Source organism: Gymnodraco acuticeps, unplaced genomic scaffold, assembly GCF_902827175.1.
Source record: "Gymnodraco acuticeps unplaced genomic scaffold, fGymAcu1.1, whole genome shotgun sequence".
NCBI lineage: Eukaryota > Metazoa > Chordata > Actinopteri > Perciformes > Bathydraconidae > Gymnodraco > Gymnodraco acuticeps.
The window spans coordinates 456,186-473,476 of NW_022991375.1; the positions used below are offsets into that span (position 1 = coordinate 456,186).

The window sequence follows — 17,291 nt, forward strand, 5'->3', positions numbered from 1 at the left end:
CAAGTTTATTATTATTTACAGTACATACAAGGAATTTGCTCTGGTGTATGATGGTGCAAACAAAATAGGAATACAGTATAAGTTTAAAGAGCAGGTCAAATATATAACAGAAAATATTGTTTAAAAACGATAGTATTTACACCAAATTTAAATGTACAAAAGACACAAAGAAAATTGAAAAAACTAAAGAACTTTGTACAGTGAATATATGACAAACAGTGTGTTGTATTTTAAAGTGGAGGGCTGTGCAGAAATGTGTGCAGTGATGAAAATGAACATGGCTCAAAGTATCAAAACAAAACACTGATTTAAATTCAAATCTGCTGCCTTGGAGTTTTTACTGTCACTAACGTCTCTCCTCTCCCGACCTGTGTGACCCCCCACCCCTCCCCCCCGCCCCACAGAAGACGATGTGGACCTGGAGCAGCTGGTGAACGACATGAACTCTTCCATGGAGAGTGTGTGCTCCACGCAGTCGGACACGGCGCTGCTCCTGAACAACAGCCACGCTCCCGCTCCACACCACCACATGCACCCTGCCTTCCCGCGTCACTCTCAGCCCATGCACATCCAGGCTGTCAGGTACACACACATTACCTTACCCCCACGATACTAGGAAAACAAACACAATACGATACTTCACGATTACTGAAGAGGAACATGCTCAAGACCCTCTAGCGTACATTTGACCTGGGATTGAACTATCACTCTTTAATTTGAGGATTGACTGGTTCACAAAGGAGGGCTTCAATCTAACTTTAATAAATCGCGGGACCCTGTATCTCCGATTTGATGGCAACAATTCATAATGCACTATTCAGGACATGGTTGGGGTCAGAGATGATTGGTTGTTGGCCAGCCTCAATATGTTGTTGTGGTCGCCTGATTCATAGAGTCTCTTAAAAGGTTGCTCTACAGTCTTTGAGCAGACTGTCTGCTGATGGAGCAGTTTTGACTTTAACGCAGTAGACAAACACTTGTGCCATGTAGTATTGCAATACTGTAGAACAGTCAAAATCACACAAGAATTTGTCTACTCGCCTTACAGACCTGAGGTGAACAGTGTTTTCATTCCCTCCAGCCGGCCATGACAGTAGTGTGTGTGTCTCCCTCTGCAGGTGCCTGCAGGAAGAGCATCGTCTGCGTCCAGCCTCCCTGCCCGCCATCCCCAACCCTTTCCCTGAGCTCTGCAGCCCCGCAGGCTCACCCATCCTCAGCCCCATACAGACCCCCAACAACCACGTAAGAACACCCTCTCACCTGCACAGACACATACTCACTGAACAAACACCTGACTGGAGAGGGCAGGTGTGCTCAAGTGTTAGAAGCTACCATTTATTGCTCTTGAATGTAAAAAAAAGGTAATCAACTATTTAATTTGTGAGTGTCATGGTAGGTTTTGGCCTCTTGATTGTGTTAGCTGTCCTTTTCTTGACCATTATCCAAAGAAAGGATGTGTGTGTGTGTGTGTGTGTGTGTGTGTGTGTGCGTGCATGCGTGAAAACCAGCTGACTGGCCTGTTATGTTCAGGTCAGAACAGCATGTGTTGACTTTGGCTGCGTTACGCCTTTCCTTCTATTACACAACAGCTCACCCTGGGTTATCTGACTGTGTGTGTGTGTGTGTGTGTGTTATTGTGGAAACATCATTATCAATCACATTCATAGGCCCGCACACACACATTCAGAGTGACAGACATGTTTTTCTGTGGACGGAGGTGAGCCATGTCTCCAGGATGCTGCAGACTTCCGTAGCGGAGCTGGGAATACGGATGGGAACGTCTGCAGGTCGGATCTCTCTGAACCTCCTGAACCCGTCTGCCGTCTCTGGCAAGACGGGCGCCCATTTCCGGTTCACACGCTTCAACCTTGGCTCCTAACGTCACTTTCTGTATGTGTGTGTGCGTGTGTGTGCCTTCCCCTTCCTTCCCTCTGTAGATCCTCCTGTCCCAGGAATGTTCCATCCCTCTCCAAGACGTTTTCAGGATACCCACCCTAAACAAAAAGTTATTTTAGATGCTCACCCTTTTTTGCGCACTCACACACACACATAGAAACATGGAGAGAAGGTCTGCTACTTACTTTTATTATTGTTAAATAACAGCAGAAAACACCCAAACGGCAGCCAAATCCAAAGATATTTAGTTTTGTAGCAGCTTCAATTTGTATTTCTTCCCATTTTAGCATAAATAATTACTTACAATCATCAAAATAGTTTGCGATATTGTTTCTGTTAACCATCTAATCGTCGACTAGTCCTTGCAGCTCTTATGCACAGATGGCATTATTCAGTTCACACTGTGATAAGCCAGAGCATTATTTTAATGCATTAAGTTGACATGATCTCACGAGGTCTGGAGTCAGAGAGCAAGATTGCAGTTTGTACAAAAGATCTTTTGTGTGTGTTTGAGAGTGTAAGAGTTGACTAGATGTTGCATCATGTGTCTTTCTGATCTTCCTTTTGTCCAGTTTAGTACATTTAACTGTAGTCTTATGTATCCAATTGGAGAACTTGCTTTAGAGGAGAAATACATCTATTGTTTGTGTTAACTAGTGTATTTAGATGCAGTTTGGTATGTTTTTAAAGCTGATTTGCCTCCATTATATCCAGTACATTTTGCATTTGACATCAATGACTCACTTCAGCTATACATCTCAAATGATAAGTTTATGGCTCAGAGGTATGGCAGCATTTAGCTTCTACTTTACTGCATTTGTCATAGCATGTCACCAGGTTGGAGGAGGCAGGAAATTCTTCAGGACTGCTTAATGGCACAAAAACAGGAAGATGGTTGCATTCTTCCAGCACAAACGGCGATAAAACGCTTGCTGGAAGGAGTCAAATCACATGGAAAAGAAATCCCTTCCAAAACTCCATCGTGTTTATCATCGTCAGCAAAGGAGAAAAACATTTCATCTGAACAAGCAGAGGAGGTGTCTGGGAAACTGATAAACATGTAGCTGGAGGCGATTTGGATCATGGGAAACGAAAAACCCCATTGTAAGGAAACATCTTCATTATCATTAAAGAGGCCCTATTATACTTTTGGGGGGTTTCCCTTTTCCTGTAGTGTCATTTATAGGTTTTAGTGCATGTAAACAATTTTCTCCGAAGCACCCCCCCCCCTCCTCCTGACTTAAAACACATTTGACACCTTTGTTTACTTCGAGACGGGACATATTTATATTTTAGCCGTTATCACAACAGAGCCAGCCAGCTAACCAATCAGAGCAGACTGGGCTCTGGTTTCAGACAGAGGGTGAAAAGAGGTGCTGCAGCACAGGCAGTATGACAAAAATAAAGAGCTTTTTTAACATTAAAGTATGGAGACATGTCCCAGTAGAGACACTAAATACCTTGGTTGGTGATTGGCTAATGGTTACACAAGCCAAAAAAAATCGTTATGACATCATAAAGTGGCCAAAATCTGATCAGCTCATTTTCAGACGGGTTTTTATATAAATGGATCAGGACAAAAAGTGAGTGGATCTTTTTTCCTGAAACTTTCTGAATCTCTTGAGAGGGGGCACATGTTTATGTAGAAAAGACAGGAAAAAGTGGATTTTGCACAATAGGTGACCTTTAACACTTAAAATGCCACATGGAATAAGTGTAGTGGCATGTTCTAGGGGTGGCCTTGTTGGCATTGCAAGGTTATTGTTTTCAATATGTTTTTCCATTGTTTGACAAAAAGATACCAAGAAAAATTACTGGCTGTATTTTCCTAGAACTTGGTGGAAGGGTGTGTCGAGGAATAGCTCATTACATTTTGGAGCAGATCGGAATCATGGGACAAAGTTATTTTTCTTATTTCGTTAAAATTGCGCAATATGGCATTTGGCCTTGGCAAAGGTCTCCGCTTGATGTGTGTCCTTTCATTTAACAATGTTATCATGAATGTGACACATCTTCCTAAACCAGCCCCAGTATTAAATGACCTACTTTTGCTAGATGTGTTTGGAACCATGGTGTACTTTAATCCTTTCTAATGCTATGTCCAGTCTTCGGCTGATTTAATGAAACCTTGGCCGATCAAATCACTTAGGTTCAGCAAGATCAGCGTCACACTAACCATGACTTCAGCTCTAGACATCAGGGCCTCTGTTTGCATGCTATCTTGTGTAATGTCATATGATAGCTTACAGAAAGGCTAGTGAAGGATGTGAAGACGTGGATGCATATGCAGGTCAGTAATGTTGTCTGAAGAGCACTGAGGACGACTTGCTTATACAACAATGCAGACTTGCAATGCGTTGGTCTACAGACATAGTTGCATCGTATTTGCATTGGCATGGTTTTATCATAGGATTGCTCTCCCTCCAGCTGCAGAGATGGAATCTGGACATTCTTCACTAAGCTTCAGTCTTTCTCTCAGCTTATATCACGAGCCATTCAAATGTTGTATGTGCGTGACCTGACAGGTTTATGGCCTGCGTTGTGTTTGGTATTATAAATGGATTTGTTCTCAGGACATCATGGACAGATATAGCATGATGATGCATTCTTATCAGAATAATCAGCGCAATGGATATCTCATTTGCTTCTTTACATGGGGTCTTGTAGCTGCGAATGCCAAATCTTATTCGGTTGTCTGACTGAATTCTGATAGCTTTCCCACGCAAGTTGTAGCCATCTTGCACCATACGGTTCAGTCATGTAACCATGGCTTTCGCAAGGATTTTGTCAGGTCCTGTGTGTCATCGCTGGGGGAATGGATTTGCTTTGGCATGGTGACTGCGGCTGTATCGCAACGGCTGCTTTCATTTGGGGCCAAAGACGCGGCATAGCGAACATCAGAGATGGAAGGAAGGTCCGAAGCAAAAGGCTCGGGTTCAAGCCCCCCGTGTTGGCGAGCATCCACCTCGAAGTAGCTTTGAGCAAGACCCTGAACCTCTTCCAGCTCACTGCTCTTAAAATGACCCTGACCTCTGAACTCCCTGTGGAAAAGACAAGAGAGAAAAATGGGTTTTAATGAAAAAAAGGGATGTGAAAGAGTCAGTTTCTCAGGGTTTGTTTTCAGTGTGAGGTCATTGAAATATTGTGAAATTGAACAAGAAATTACAGTCTGATCATTTTGGGTGAGTTTAGGGACAGAAATGTTGGCCTATTAGATTGGTCAAAGTGGTTTTGATTTGACTGTACTATGTATAATGTGGGTTAAAGTTGTCGCGTATTGCTTTTATAAATCCATTCCTACAGAATATATGCTCTTGCAGTGTTATAAAAACGAATTTAAGATTGAAGCTCTGAGTCACACACTCTGTGTTTAGGACTCATACCCCCCTCTGTCTGTGGTCAGCTGATGAACTTCTGCACGCAATGGTCTGCTGACCCACTGCATCAGATCAGGTGTGTGTGTGTACACGCTCACATGCTCACACACACATGCTCTCTCACTCATAATGTTTGAATGCACTGTCTGAGGATTACATGTGGTGTCAAAACTGTCAAACTAAAATGTTAAGCTAGTTTCAGTTTTTAAAACAAATCAAAATGCAACCAGAAAAGGATAATCAGTGAACAATGTTCATGTTAACTCTACTTCTCACAGTTTGAGAGCCAGAAATTCTTAATTTTTGTATTTAATTGCAAGACTGATGAGACCACTTTAAATTAGGATTTTGACTTGGACAAAACATATTGAAGAGGAAGTTAGACATCCTTTGTTACTTGGGACTTTCTCCAATAGGATCAATGATAATGAATCCTGTATATGAAAATGCTACTTTCATTGTAATATCCGCCAGGATAAATGTGATGTATCTTGTTTATGTTGATAGATTGCACTATGACCAATGACTTTTGTAATTAAACAGGCAATCAGTTGTAGGCTTTCTGTCTGACTGTGTACACATGTATCTGTGTGAGTGTGTATCTGTGTGAGTGTGTATCTGTGTGAGTGTGTATCTGTGTGAGTGTGTATCTGTGTGTGTGTTTGAGAGAGACAGTGTCGTGTCAGTGTTGGGTCGTGAGGAGGTGGGGAGGTGAGCCACTCAGTGAGGCTTTGTGGTGGCGCTCCAGTGAGGTGAAATTGAGTTTGGCCTGTCTGCAGAGCTAATCAGCTCTGTCTGGCCTGAAACCCGATCACTCACAGACATGAAAGACAAACCCATGCTGAAATAGACCAGGGTGGGAAGTGACCGCCGACCAGCATGCAGATGCGGACGTTGCTGATGTGTGTGTTAGTCTACAAGGGAGGCCTCCGCCAGACAGACAGTTGGTAGCTGCTGGTATCAGGAGTTCCAGCATTGCATTATAATCCACTAAACTGTAATTGTAATATAAACATGGCTATTAAACTCATATTTGCTACATAAAACTCTTAACAAAGGAATATTTTTGCGGTTTCTGGAAGGTCCATTATTATTTTTCAATAGGAGGAGATTCAAGTGATAGGTGGGGGGGGGGTTACCTTGGTGGGTTATTGGCTAATAGTTACACAAGCCATCAACATTTTATGACATCATAAAGTGGCCAAAATCTGATCAGCTCATTTTCAGACAGGTTTTTATATAAATGGATCAGGACAAAAAGTGAGAGGGTCTTGGTTCCTGAAACTTTCAGAATCTCTTTACGCAGAGGGGACACATGTTTATGTATAAAAGACATGAACAACATACATTTTCACTCTTACACACGTACATTCTCCTTTTACATACATACATTTACACTCACACATTCATACATTTTGCTCTCATATTATCATATTTCAATGCACACATTCATATATTGTCACTCACACATTCATGCATTTTGCTCTCATACTCATATATTTTAATGCTCATATTTATACATTTTGCTCTCATGCACATTCATTCAATGTTTACATTTAATATTATAAATAATATATGCATGTCTGAAGACAATATATGTATGCAAGAGAAGAATGCATGTATGTGTGAGAGAAAGTATAGTGGAAACGGAAGGAGTATGGTTGAAACGGAAGGCAGGTCATTATCGCGCTGTGATTGGCTCAGAATGTCGAGCGGGGCGGGCTCATGTTCAGAACTTCGGATTCAAATCAACATGATGGAGGGAGATGAATCCGTGTATCTACGGACCATTTGTTTTTCTTTATTAAAAAAGTAAACGGAAGAGCGTCTGAGAGGCGTTGTTGCCCTTTTGCTTTTTACCTTACTAAATGGCAGTGACGTGCGGTGAGGTTCATGGCTGGTGAGGCACTGACTCTTTCAGAGTCAGATTTACAAATATTATATTTTGACCGTAATCTAAATATTCGGTTATTTTTAAAAGCTTTTTTAGTCTGATGCTTCGATTCATTTTAAACAGACCGTTCAACAAAAGGATACCCACAATCTAAATATTGGATTGTTCTTTCTTAGTAAGATCCCATTTTCATTACAATTGTGGTCTTACCTTGACTTGAGGATGAAGTCCATGCTATCCTTCTGGACAACAATCTCCATTACATTTTTGTAAAAGTCCTCCTTATCTCCCTCTAGTTTCAAAAGTCTAGTTTGTTGTTCGCGTCTACTGTCTCTGCGTAGAATAACAACAAGAACCTGTGGGCTCACGTGCGCCCCCTTCAGTGCGGCAGAGGTTATGGCTGCCTCCCCTGGTGCTTTTTTTTTCATTGCCTGCCGTTGTATGATGAGACCAGCGAGCCTAAATATCATATATACGTGAAATAAGTTATTTAGAGACTATGGATGGCGAGGATAAATGTAATAAAGGGATCTTCAAACATTACATTGGTGACATACAGTGAGATGGTGCAGGCATGCGCTTAGGGCCCGCTTTCCAGCCAGTTTCTGTGGGGTGACGCATTCTGAGGTGAGGCAGATCTCATCTGTGCCTCACCTTACCCCACAGTAACTGGCTTGAGCGCGCTCACAAAATAAGTGCCCGCATTAAATTAGTGCCCGTGCTCCAGCAAGTTACTGTGGGTTTACAAGAGGCAGAGCTCGTCCCTGCCTCACTTCTCATCGCTACCCGTAGTTGTAGCGGAGCTCGGCAAATTTGCTGATTTTGACTATAAAAAGCGATTGGAATCATACATAAATCACATTTACAACACAGATCAGTGGAGACATTTTATTATTATTACTATTTAGTTTTTCTTTAGTTGTTTTTCCGTACATTGGAGTATGACGGGTGAGGCTCTGCCTCCCCTGCCTCCCCTGACTGCACGTCGCTGCTAAATGGTCTAATGGTCAGTGGAGCGAGGGGGGAGGGTTCGCGAAACTCGCGGAAGTGATTTAAAAACAAAAAGCACTCGTTTGATTGGAACGGTGATATTATAAACAAGGGGAAACAAGGGGAATTTAGTGATCACAAAGAACACGGCCAAGACACACATTGAGCCCAGAAAATGAATGTTATTAAGGGCTGTAAATATAATAAGCCTGTGTCTAAAATGGACAACATTGTTAGGAGATTTAAACTATACAGCGGTTCTGCACTGCGGTCACCTCAGCCGTCTCGAGTTTTTTTTTCAAATCAGCAGCTCTTCATTTTTTCCCCTGCTATATTTGATAATCGATACAAATATTTGTTGGTCCAACAGTGTTGGACTCGGTACTACTTGGACTAGTACCACAAGTAAAATCAAGTACTTTTACTGTGTACTTTTTGAGTAATCCTTTGTCAAACTCCACCCATGAGTACAATAATGCATGTTTTCTGCCATCTTTGATGAGAGATAAAAGGATTTTTTGTACTCATGGGTGGACTTTGACAGTTTAGGGGCCCATAAACCTCTTGGTCAAGTGGGCCTGACCCTGCTGCAGATTATTGTGTTGGACCTCCGACCCCGTACATACTGTGCTTCTCGTGTGTGTATGTCTTTGTTTATAGGCATGCATACAGGTGTCTTTCCATGACCTTTCAATCCAATATGCTGCGGCTCCGAGCCCTATTTACGCAAGTGTTTGTGTGTGTGTGTGTGTGTGTGTCGCTCTAAGCTAAGCAGTATAGGAGTCCAATAACCCGGTACATTTCCACCCCTCACCCGCTTTTTCTGGTGGAGAAGAAAAAATAGGAAAGTGGGGGAGGGGAAACAGAGGAGGTGGGGGGGGGACCTAGCCAAGGTGAGTAACATTTCGTCATATAAAGATAAAACCTGGTAAAAAAAAAAAGGAGGACCTTGAGCGTACGAACAATTGTCGGAAAGTATGAACAATTATGGAAATTGGAAAGAAATGGGAGAATAAACGGAAGGAAAGTGAGCCTGTTATCTCCCCCTGCTCCCACCCTTCCTTTCACATGTGCTCATCTCATACAGGAACAAGCATTATACACACACACACACAGAGTTATGCTACAACCCAGATGGTCGCGAAACTGCATCGTTATACTGGAGGCAAAAGTTGAGGAGTATAATCAAAAAAGAAAAAAACGACTGGAGCTGCTTTCAGAATAGTGTGTGTGTGTGTGTGTGTGTGTGTGTGTGTGTGTGTGTGTGTGTGTGTGTGTGTGTGTGTGTGTGTGTGTGTGTGTGTGTGTGTGTGTGTGTGTTGTGTGTGTGTGTGGTGTGTGTGTGTGTGTGTGTGTGTGTGTGTGTGTGTGTGTGTGTGTGTGTGGCTCACAGTCTCCATGCACACTGTATTAGGGGCCAGCTGGGTTGGCCTGCTCGCTACACATGAGCCTTATTATGACTCAGGATTGCATTACTGACATTCTTCCATAGCTCTTTCTCTATTCCTCTATCCCTCCCTCCCTTCTTTTTCTTTATCTCCCTCCCTCTATATCTCCCTCTTTTGGCAGTGCAGATTTGCTGAGCAACCACCTCCCCCCCTCCCTCCCTCCCTCCCTCCCTACCCCTCCCTTGACCCCCTCAGTAAAGCCCAAACGCCCGACACGTGATCCCTTACGGTTTCAGGTCGAATCACCCCACCGTTTTTTCAGCTTTGCAAAACCTCGAAGACGCCAGAGTGCGTAACACATGTTGCCCTGGTCCTAACACTCTCGTATAGTATTTCACATACATCTGAGTAGGAGGAGGAGGAGGAGGAGGAGGAGGAGGAGGAGGAGGAGGAGGAGGAGGAGGAGGAGGAGGAGGAGGAGGAGGAGGAGGATAAGAGAAGGGGGTAGAAATTAAAACCGTTGGGCAGCTCAAAGAAAATGTCATTGGAATAAGAGATGTGTGTGTTTTCAGTGATTGGCTTAGTAGTTTGAGCTTTTTTCCCTCTATCTGTGTGTGTGTGTGTGTGTGTGTGTGTGTGTGTGTGTGTGTGTGTGTGTGTGTGTGTGTGTGTTGTGTGTGTGTGTGTGTGTGTGTGGTGTGTGTGTGTGTATATGTGTGTGTAAGTGTGTGTGTGTATGTGTGTGTGTGTGGGCGTGTTTTAGGGAGAGGGACTGTTACTTTTGGGTCGGTAAAAGGAGCTGACGATGATCTTTTTTCGGGAGCGATGGAGGATTGGGGAACGCCGCTCTGAAGATAAGAGTGTAAAGTAGCGTGACAGGTAGATAGAGCTCACGTTTTTAAAAATCCCACACTGGGTTAAGTCCAGTGTTGTGAGGAGGAGGGGGGAGGAAGGAGAGGAAACAAGGGGGGGAAGGAGAGGGAGGGATGGGGAGGAGAGGAACGGCGGCTCATACCACTCCTCGCATCTCAGGCTTTCTGTCTGCCCAGCAACGAGAAGAAAGGGGCAGGCTGACTCTCTTTCGCTCTGTCTCTCTTTCAGTCTATCCCTGTCACGTCCTCCTCCCCCCCTTTCTTTCCCTCTTATACCTCTCTCCTGGCCAAATCGTGTCACTCCCCTCCCTCCCTCTTCTTCCTGACTTCCTTTATCCTCCCCTCCTCATCCTCCTCTTCCCTCTCCCTCTCTCTCTCTGTCTTCTCTGTGTCACTGGAGAGCGTCTCAGTGTGAAAATGCCATCCTGCTCTCCAGACTGTTGCCTCTTTCAGGCTGTGGAGGTAAGAGACTTCTGTGTGTGTGTGTGTGTGTGTGTGTGTGTGTGTGTGGTGTGTGTGTGTGTGTGTGTGTTGTGTGTGTGTGTGGTGTGTGTGTGTGTGTGTTGGTGTGTGTGTGTGTGATGTGTGTGGGTGTGTGTGTGTGTGTGTGGTGTGTGTGTGGTGTGTGTGTGTGTGGTGTGTGTAGGCTTATCAGTTTGCAGCGATGAGGACCTTTTTCTTCCCGCTCTCAGTGTTTCATAAACTTTCTTCAAAACAAAACTCATGCGTCTGAAATCACTTTTTTCTAACGGGGGGCGTGAGTGCAGAGAGGAGGGAGTCTTCAGGCCTTTTGCAGAGCGCTGTGACGTTGTTTTCTGGTTGATAATTCAGACTCTGTCTTTCGCAGACGCCGCGCTGGGTGTTATGTGTCATTTCTAGGCCATCGCTGCTGTTGTTTTTTCCTCTTTTTTTTTTGTGCTGTTTGTGTGCGATTTCCACTTTCGTGCTGCCATTGTTCGATTTGATTTTTTTCGTACATCCCCCTTCCCCCCTTTCCCCTCCGGCCCTCGCCCATCACTAAGCTTTGTGTCTTGTTTCATGTCATTTTCAACAGTTGTTCCCTGGTGGTTTTGTGTGAAGTGCAGGGCCGCAGGATCCCTGCTGTGGACTGAATATGTTGAGTATGTGGGTGTGTGAGGATACATGCACTAACATACACACACACGACTTCTCTGTGATATGTGGAAGATGATATTAGTCGTCTTTGCGTTTTGTAGCCACTTTCCCATGTTCATTTGATCATATTTACGTGTGTGTTGCATGTGGGATCTCTCTCTCTCTCTCTTTGTGTGTGTGTGTGTGTGTGTGTGTGTGTGTGTGTGTGTGTGTGTGGTGTGTGTGTGGTGTGTGTGTGTGTGTGTTGTGTGTGTGTGTGTGTTGTTGTGTGAATCTACTCATACAGTGGTGTGAAGCAGCTGGTCGGTGGTTATCTGTGCAGCAACACACTCGGTGAAGACGAAAATTACACCCGATTTTAAATGTCGCTTGTTGCAGAAATGGTTTAAAATGGCGCAACAATGGGAGGTACTCTGGCTTTGAATCATACCCGCTTGCTGCTCCCAGCCGTGACATTTTTAGGGACACACAGCAACATGTGTAAACACACGGCGTTACTTCGCTGTCCGTGTGTGAATACGTGTTTTTTCTACTTTTCACATTGTGGATATTCTCGCATGTGACAGAAAACGTGTTGTTGTGGGTTTACATGTGTGTTTCGTGGATGTGAGTACGTTTGGTTGAGATGTGGACAAAAGGGTTGAACTGAGAGCACAGGGGCAGACCTTTTCCTGGACGTCATCTTCCTTTTTTTTAAGCGGCACTCATGTTGGAGGGATAGAGTAATGTGAACAGGACTTTTTTTTTTCTTTCTAAGAGTGGACACAGCACCTGGTTATGGAGGTAAATGTCCCCGTTGATGTGTTACATTTTGTCGTTTTTTCTGTGGATTCTAATTTTCCAAATGTGGCTCGGGACATGTCGCGCTTTTTGGACTGTTTTAGACTTTCTTATATGACCCAAATGCTTTTTATTCACATATAGCCTCACCGCTATCCTCATGTGTTTCTCAGATAGTGAAGGTGTGGAGCGAGGATGGGGCCGGTAAAGTGGTGGAGATCCCGGCAGACATGACGTCCAGAGATGTGTGCCAGCTCCTGGTCTACAAGAGCCACTGTGTGGACGACAATGCTTGGACACTGGTGGAGCACCACCCCATCCTGGGCCTTGGTAAGGATGTGTGTGTGTGTGTGTGGCCTAGCATTACTATACTTGTGGGGACCTAAATCTGTTTACATAGTCACGTGTGGGGACTCGCCTCCCTTATGGGGACAAAATGGAGGAATCATTAATTTTAGGGTGAAGACTTGGTTAGGTTTAGGGTTAGGGTTAGGCATGTGTTGGTTATGGTTAAGGTTAGGATAAGTCTCCAGGAAATGCATGTAAGTCAATGTAATGTCCCCTGAAGTGATGTATACATGGTATGTGTGTGTGTGTGTGTGTGTGTGTGTGTGTGTGTGTGTGTGTGTGTGTGTGTGTGTGGTGGATATGTAAGCCCCCAAACATGGATTTGGCACATCGTCTCACTATATTCATGCTCTTTTTAGACTTACTTTTGATACCCCTTTTTGCATCTTTGTATCTGCATTCATTATATGCAATGATGTACCATAACCCTAACCCCAATGTACCACCACTAATACAAGCCTAAATCTCTCTACTAAAATGTAGCACTCATTAATTTTTTCTGTGCAAACCCCTAGGCATGGATTTGGTACACTCTTCTGTCTTTACTCATGCTCTTTTTTTGATTGATTATATGCAACGATGTAGCACTTTAAGTCTGACGTACCCCCACTAATATGACCCTAAATCCCTCTTACATTATCAGTTATTATCCAAGAGCAGATTTCGTTTTTTTCTCTTTCAGTTCTAAGGCTATTTGTAGAAAGCTCTGATAGATAATATGTTAAAATCAGCCTTAAGAAAGTGGATAAAAGCCAATCTGCAAGTTAAAAAAGGCTAACACTCCTTGTATGTTTATATGTAGTGGGCTTTTAAGAGTATATGTCTTTTCTGCAGGTGTGTTTCAGTCTTGTATGTCTGTGTCTATACCCCTTTTGTGCGTCTTTGCCTGGTTGGGGATACGCTCTTGTGTGTACCCTCAGTGTGTATGTTCACTTGAGCATGGCACGACTGCTCGTATGCCTTCAATACGGCTCGGGGAGGGAGGTGTGGTAGTCGTAGGATTAAACATTTTCCATGTTCTGCTCACATGCCTGATCCCTCCCAATAATTCGGCCCGGGGGGGGGGGGGGGGGGGGGGGGTAATGGAGGGAGAAAAAAAAACACTAGACTCATGCTTCGCTTCATCACTTTTGCCGTGTTTCCGTTTGAAGATTTTTTTATTAATATTTCTTTTCACGGGGTCCGTCTTTGTCCTCGGTGAGACTTTCCTACTGCCCGAGTCGTATTTTTAGAGTCAAAGGCTCGCTTTGTGCTTTTGCTGCTTGATCTGTGTTTCTGGAAGAAAAAAAAAAGAAAAGGACTGGAGAAATGGAATGTGAGGTGAGGAGAGGGAGGAAGGGAAAGAGCGAGAGATGAAGAGAGAAAGAAAAGAGAGACAGAGAGAGGGAGGGGGAAGGGAGAGGCCTGGACTGATGCGTCATACCAGGGCTGAGAGGAACCAATCGCGCCTCTCCGTTAGACGAGCCCCTAGCCCGGCCAGCCAATAAATCTTTCCTTAACCCTCCACAGGAAATTCCCCTGCTTGCAGATGGCGCATGCACACAAACACACACACACAAACAAACACACACACACACACACTCCAAACCTAAAGTCAGAATTATTTTAACAGAAAAAAAAGCGACAACAGTTCTATCAATATATGTTTGTATTGTGTGAGTGTGCAAGGAAGAATTAGTGCTAATTCCAGGTTGCTATCATTCAATGTGTGTGTGTGTGTGTGTGTGCGTGTGCGTGTGTGTGTGTGTGCGTGTGTGTGTGTGCATGCAGAACTAGAACATCCTGTCACTATCTATTTCTAAGCGGCCTCACTCTGAGATCATATGCCCCTCAACTCCAACAAAGAGGACAACACACACACACACACACACACACACATACACACACACATACACACACACACACACACACACACACACACACACACATAGAGACATAGTAATTGTGCCTGTGTGGTGCAGGTTCTTAATGTGTGGCTGTGTTTGTCTGTGGCTAGTTATTGTGCTTATGGCTTCGCTGCTCTCAGCAATCAGCCGAAATACATGACATCATCTTCCTGCAATGCCCTCCCCCCCCCTCCCCCTCCCTCTACATCTCATGCCGCCTCTCCACCATCACCTCCTCCCTTCCCCGCCTCACACCGCCCCTCCTCATTTAACCTCTTGCAGCCTTTGCTCGTCTCTTGGTAACGGCCTGTTTTTTTCTCGCTGTTCCATTGCCAACAATAACAGAATAACATGTGATCTGTTTGTCCTTGATTTCAAACATCATGTGCGGTACAGAGGCTTTTACCGTGCTATTAATTCACATCAAGGAGATTTATGGAGCTTAGAAAAAGTGGTAAACCCTGTTTTCTTTATTCTTTTCCCATGTTATACCAATTTACACTGAACAATACCCAGATTCTTGTTTTGTAAAGTACAAGATAATAACTGGTTTAATTGTTCTAGCCAATAAGAAGTTGTTATGTGTCTTGCTGCTAGAGGACACGGCTCAAAGCAGTTACAGTAAACAAAGTCCTCTGGTGACAATGACATGCTTTCAATATTAAAAAGAGAGGAGAGAAGAAATGCATGTGTCATCGTCAACAATAACAGCATAACATGCGATCTGTGTGAGCTTGATTTTAAATATCATGTGCAGTATTTGAGGCTTTGACTAATTCACATCAAGGAGATTTATGGAGTTTATAAAAGTGTTAAACCCTTGATTAAAAACACTCCTTCTTTCCATATTACGCTGTTTTACACTGAAGAATAACCAGATTCTTGTTTTTAAAAGACAAGATAATTGATTTCGATTTGTTCCCGCACATTAAAAGTTGTTGTGTTTCTTGCTGCTAGAGGACACGGCTCAAAGCAGTTACAGTAAACAGTCCTCTGTTGACAAGGACATGCTTTCAATATTAAAAAGAGAGGAGAGAGGGAATGCATGCAAAAGAGCTGCTTGTTATGCTGCAGCCCTAAAAAGACCAAAACAACGAAGAGTAAAACTTAAATTATTTTCTGTTATAGTTGTTTATTGATGATAAGACCCAAGGACTGTGCATTCTTTTTTAAATCTGTGTTTGTTCATCCCAGCTATTTCAAATGTCCCCTATTATACTGTTTTTCATCAATATATACATAAACATGTCTCTGAAGTGTTTGGCTCCAAACACCAAACAGATCATTGCAGCATCCCATAATCCCCTCTGTTTCAGCCCAGTGCTGATTCTCTGTCTTTTACTTTAGATGAAAATAAGGAGCCACTCCCTGATAAGGGGGGGGGGGGGGGTTACCTTGGTTGGTGATTGGCTAATGGTTACACAAGCCAACACATCGTTATGACATCATAAAGTGGCCAAAATCTGATCAGCTCATTTTCAGACAGGTTTTTATAGAAATGGATCAGAACAAAAAGAGAGAATCTTTAATGACTAACTGTGTGTGTGTGTGTGTGTGTGTGTGTGTGTGTGTGTGTGTGTGTGTGTGTGTGTGTGTGTGTGTGTGTGTGTGTGTGTGTGTGTGTGTGTGTGTGTGGTGTGTGTGTGTGTGTGTGTGTGTGTGTGTGTGTGTGTGTGTGTGTGTGTGTGTGTGTGTGTGTGTGTGTGTGTTCACGCAGAGAGATGTCTGGAGGACCACGAGCTGGTGGTTCAGGTTCAAGCCTCCATGAGCAGCGACAGTAAATTCCTCTTCAGGAAGAACTATGCCAAATATGAATTCTTCAGAAACCCCCTGGTGAGTCTCTCGCATCCCTAAAGAAAAGTTATTTCTGGAACTGCCTCATTTTAGCATGCATCCCAAAACACACGCACACACACAAGATTATGCTTTCATGCCAAACCATTGCATTGGATTGCTTTTTAGCCATTTTCTAATTAGCACTTAACCGTGAGTACAGCTAAGGCTAACGGCAATGTAATTAATTAATTTGACACAGCAACAGTACAGGCATCATAACAAATTATCGTTTAAAACATGGTGGTTGTTAATAATTATTTCTGTTGAATTAAGTTGCAATGCTATTAGCGTACACACACAATGCTCTTATTCTTTGTTAGGATCCACATTAGCACTAGCATGAGCATTGGCTATTCTTCCTGGGGTCAAATACAGTCAAACATACATAAAAAACAGCTCATAATTTCATGCAATTCAAAATGAAGTGAAAAAAACAATTATGATCCTATTGTAACCATCATTAAGCCAAACAGAAATAATACAAACAGTTGAACATCCCCCAGACATCGTTCATTTATACTTTATAATACAGAGATGATTTTTAGCAAACTTTTAAAATGTACTTGGGAAATTTCCTGAATAATATGGACCTGCAATGAATTCCTGCTGACCGTGGCTGTGTATACGACTGTTTTCACTTTATGTTCAGTGGGTTTTTCTCCTGATTTTTAAGCTGAAACTCATTTTACGTATGCGCTTATTCCAAGTTTGGTTGAGAGGGCGCGTTGTTCATCACTTTAAGGACACAGCCCTGCCTCTCACAGCGGGCCAGTCAGCGTTAGTTTGCGTGGCATCTTTTGCTGATGTGGACTCAGCATGAGGCTCCGCTGTTGCGTGCAGCCCGGGGTGTACAGTGACAGTGTTGCCGCGGTGATTTAGGTGTGTGTCAGAGCCAGCAGGTGACCTCA

General features: G+C 43.5%; 1 protein-coding gene across 3 annotated transcripts in view; it reads left to right on the forward strand.

Moving 5' to 3' along the window:
* The window catches only part of LOC117563045 (growth factor receptor-bound protein 10-like), a 55,544-nt gene that overhangs the window by 23,760 nt on the left and 14,493 nt on the right, over nucleotides 1-17,291 (forward strand). The window contains exons 4-7 of one of the 3 annotated variants that reach the window (XM_034241179.1): nucleotides 405-582; nucleotides 1,119-1,242; nucleotides 12,487-12,643; nucleotides 16,265-16,380. In XM_034241179.1, coding sequence (XP_034097070.1) covers nucleotides 405-582; nucleotides 1,119-1,242; nucleotides 12,487-12,643; nucleotides 16,265-16,380 — 575 coding nt within the window. Of the gene's footprint in view, nucleotides 1-404; nucleotides 583-1,118; nucleotides 1,243-10,749; nucleotides 10,880-11,337; nucleotides 12,317-12,486; nucleotides 12,644-16,264; nucleotides 16,381-17,291 lie in introns of those variants that run through there. The other 2 variants (XM_034241180.1, XM_034241181.1) reach the window with 2 other exon arrangements.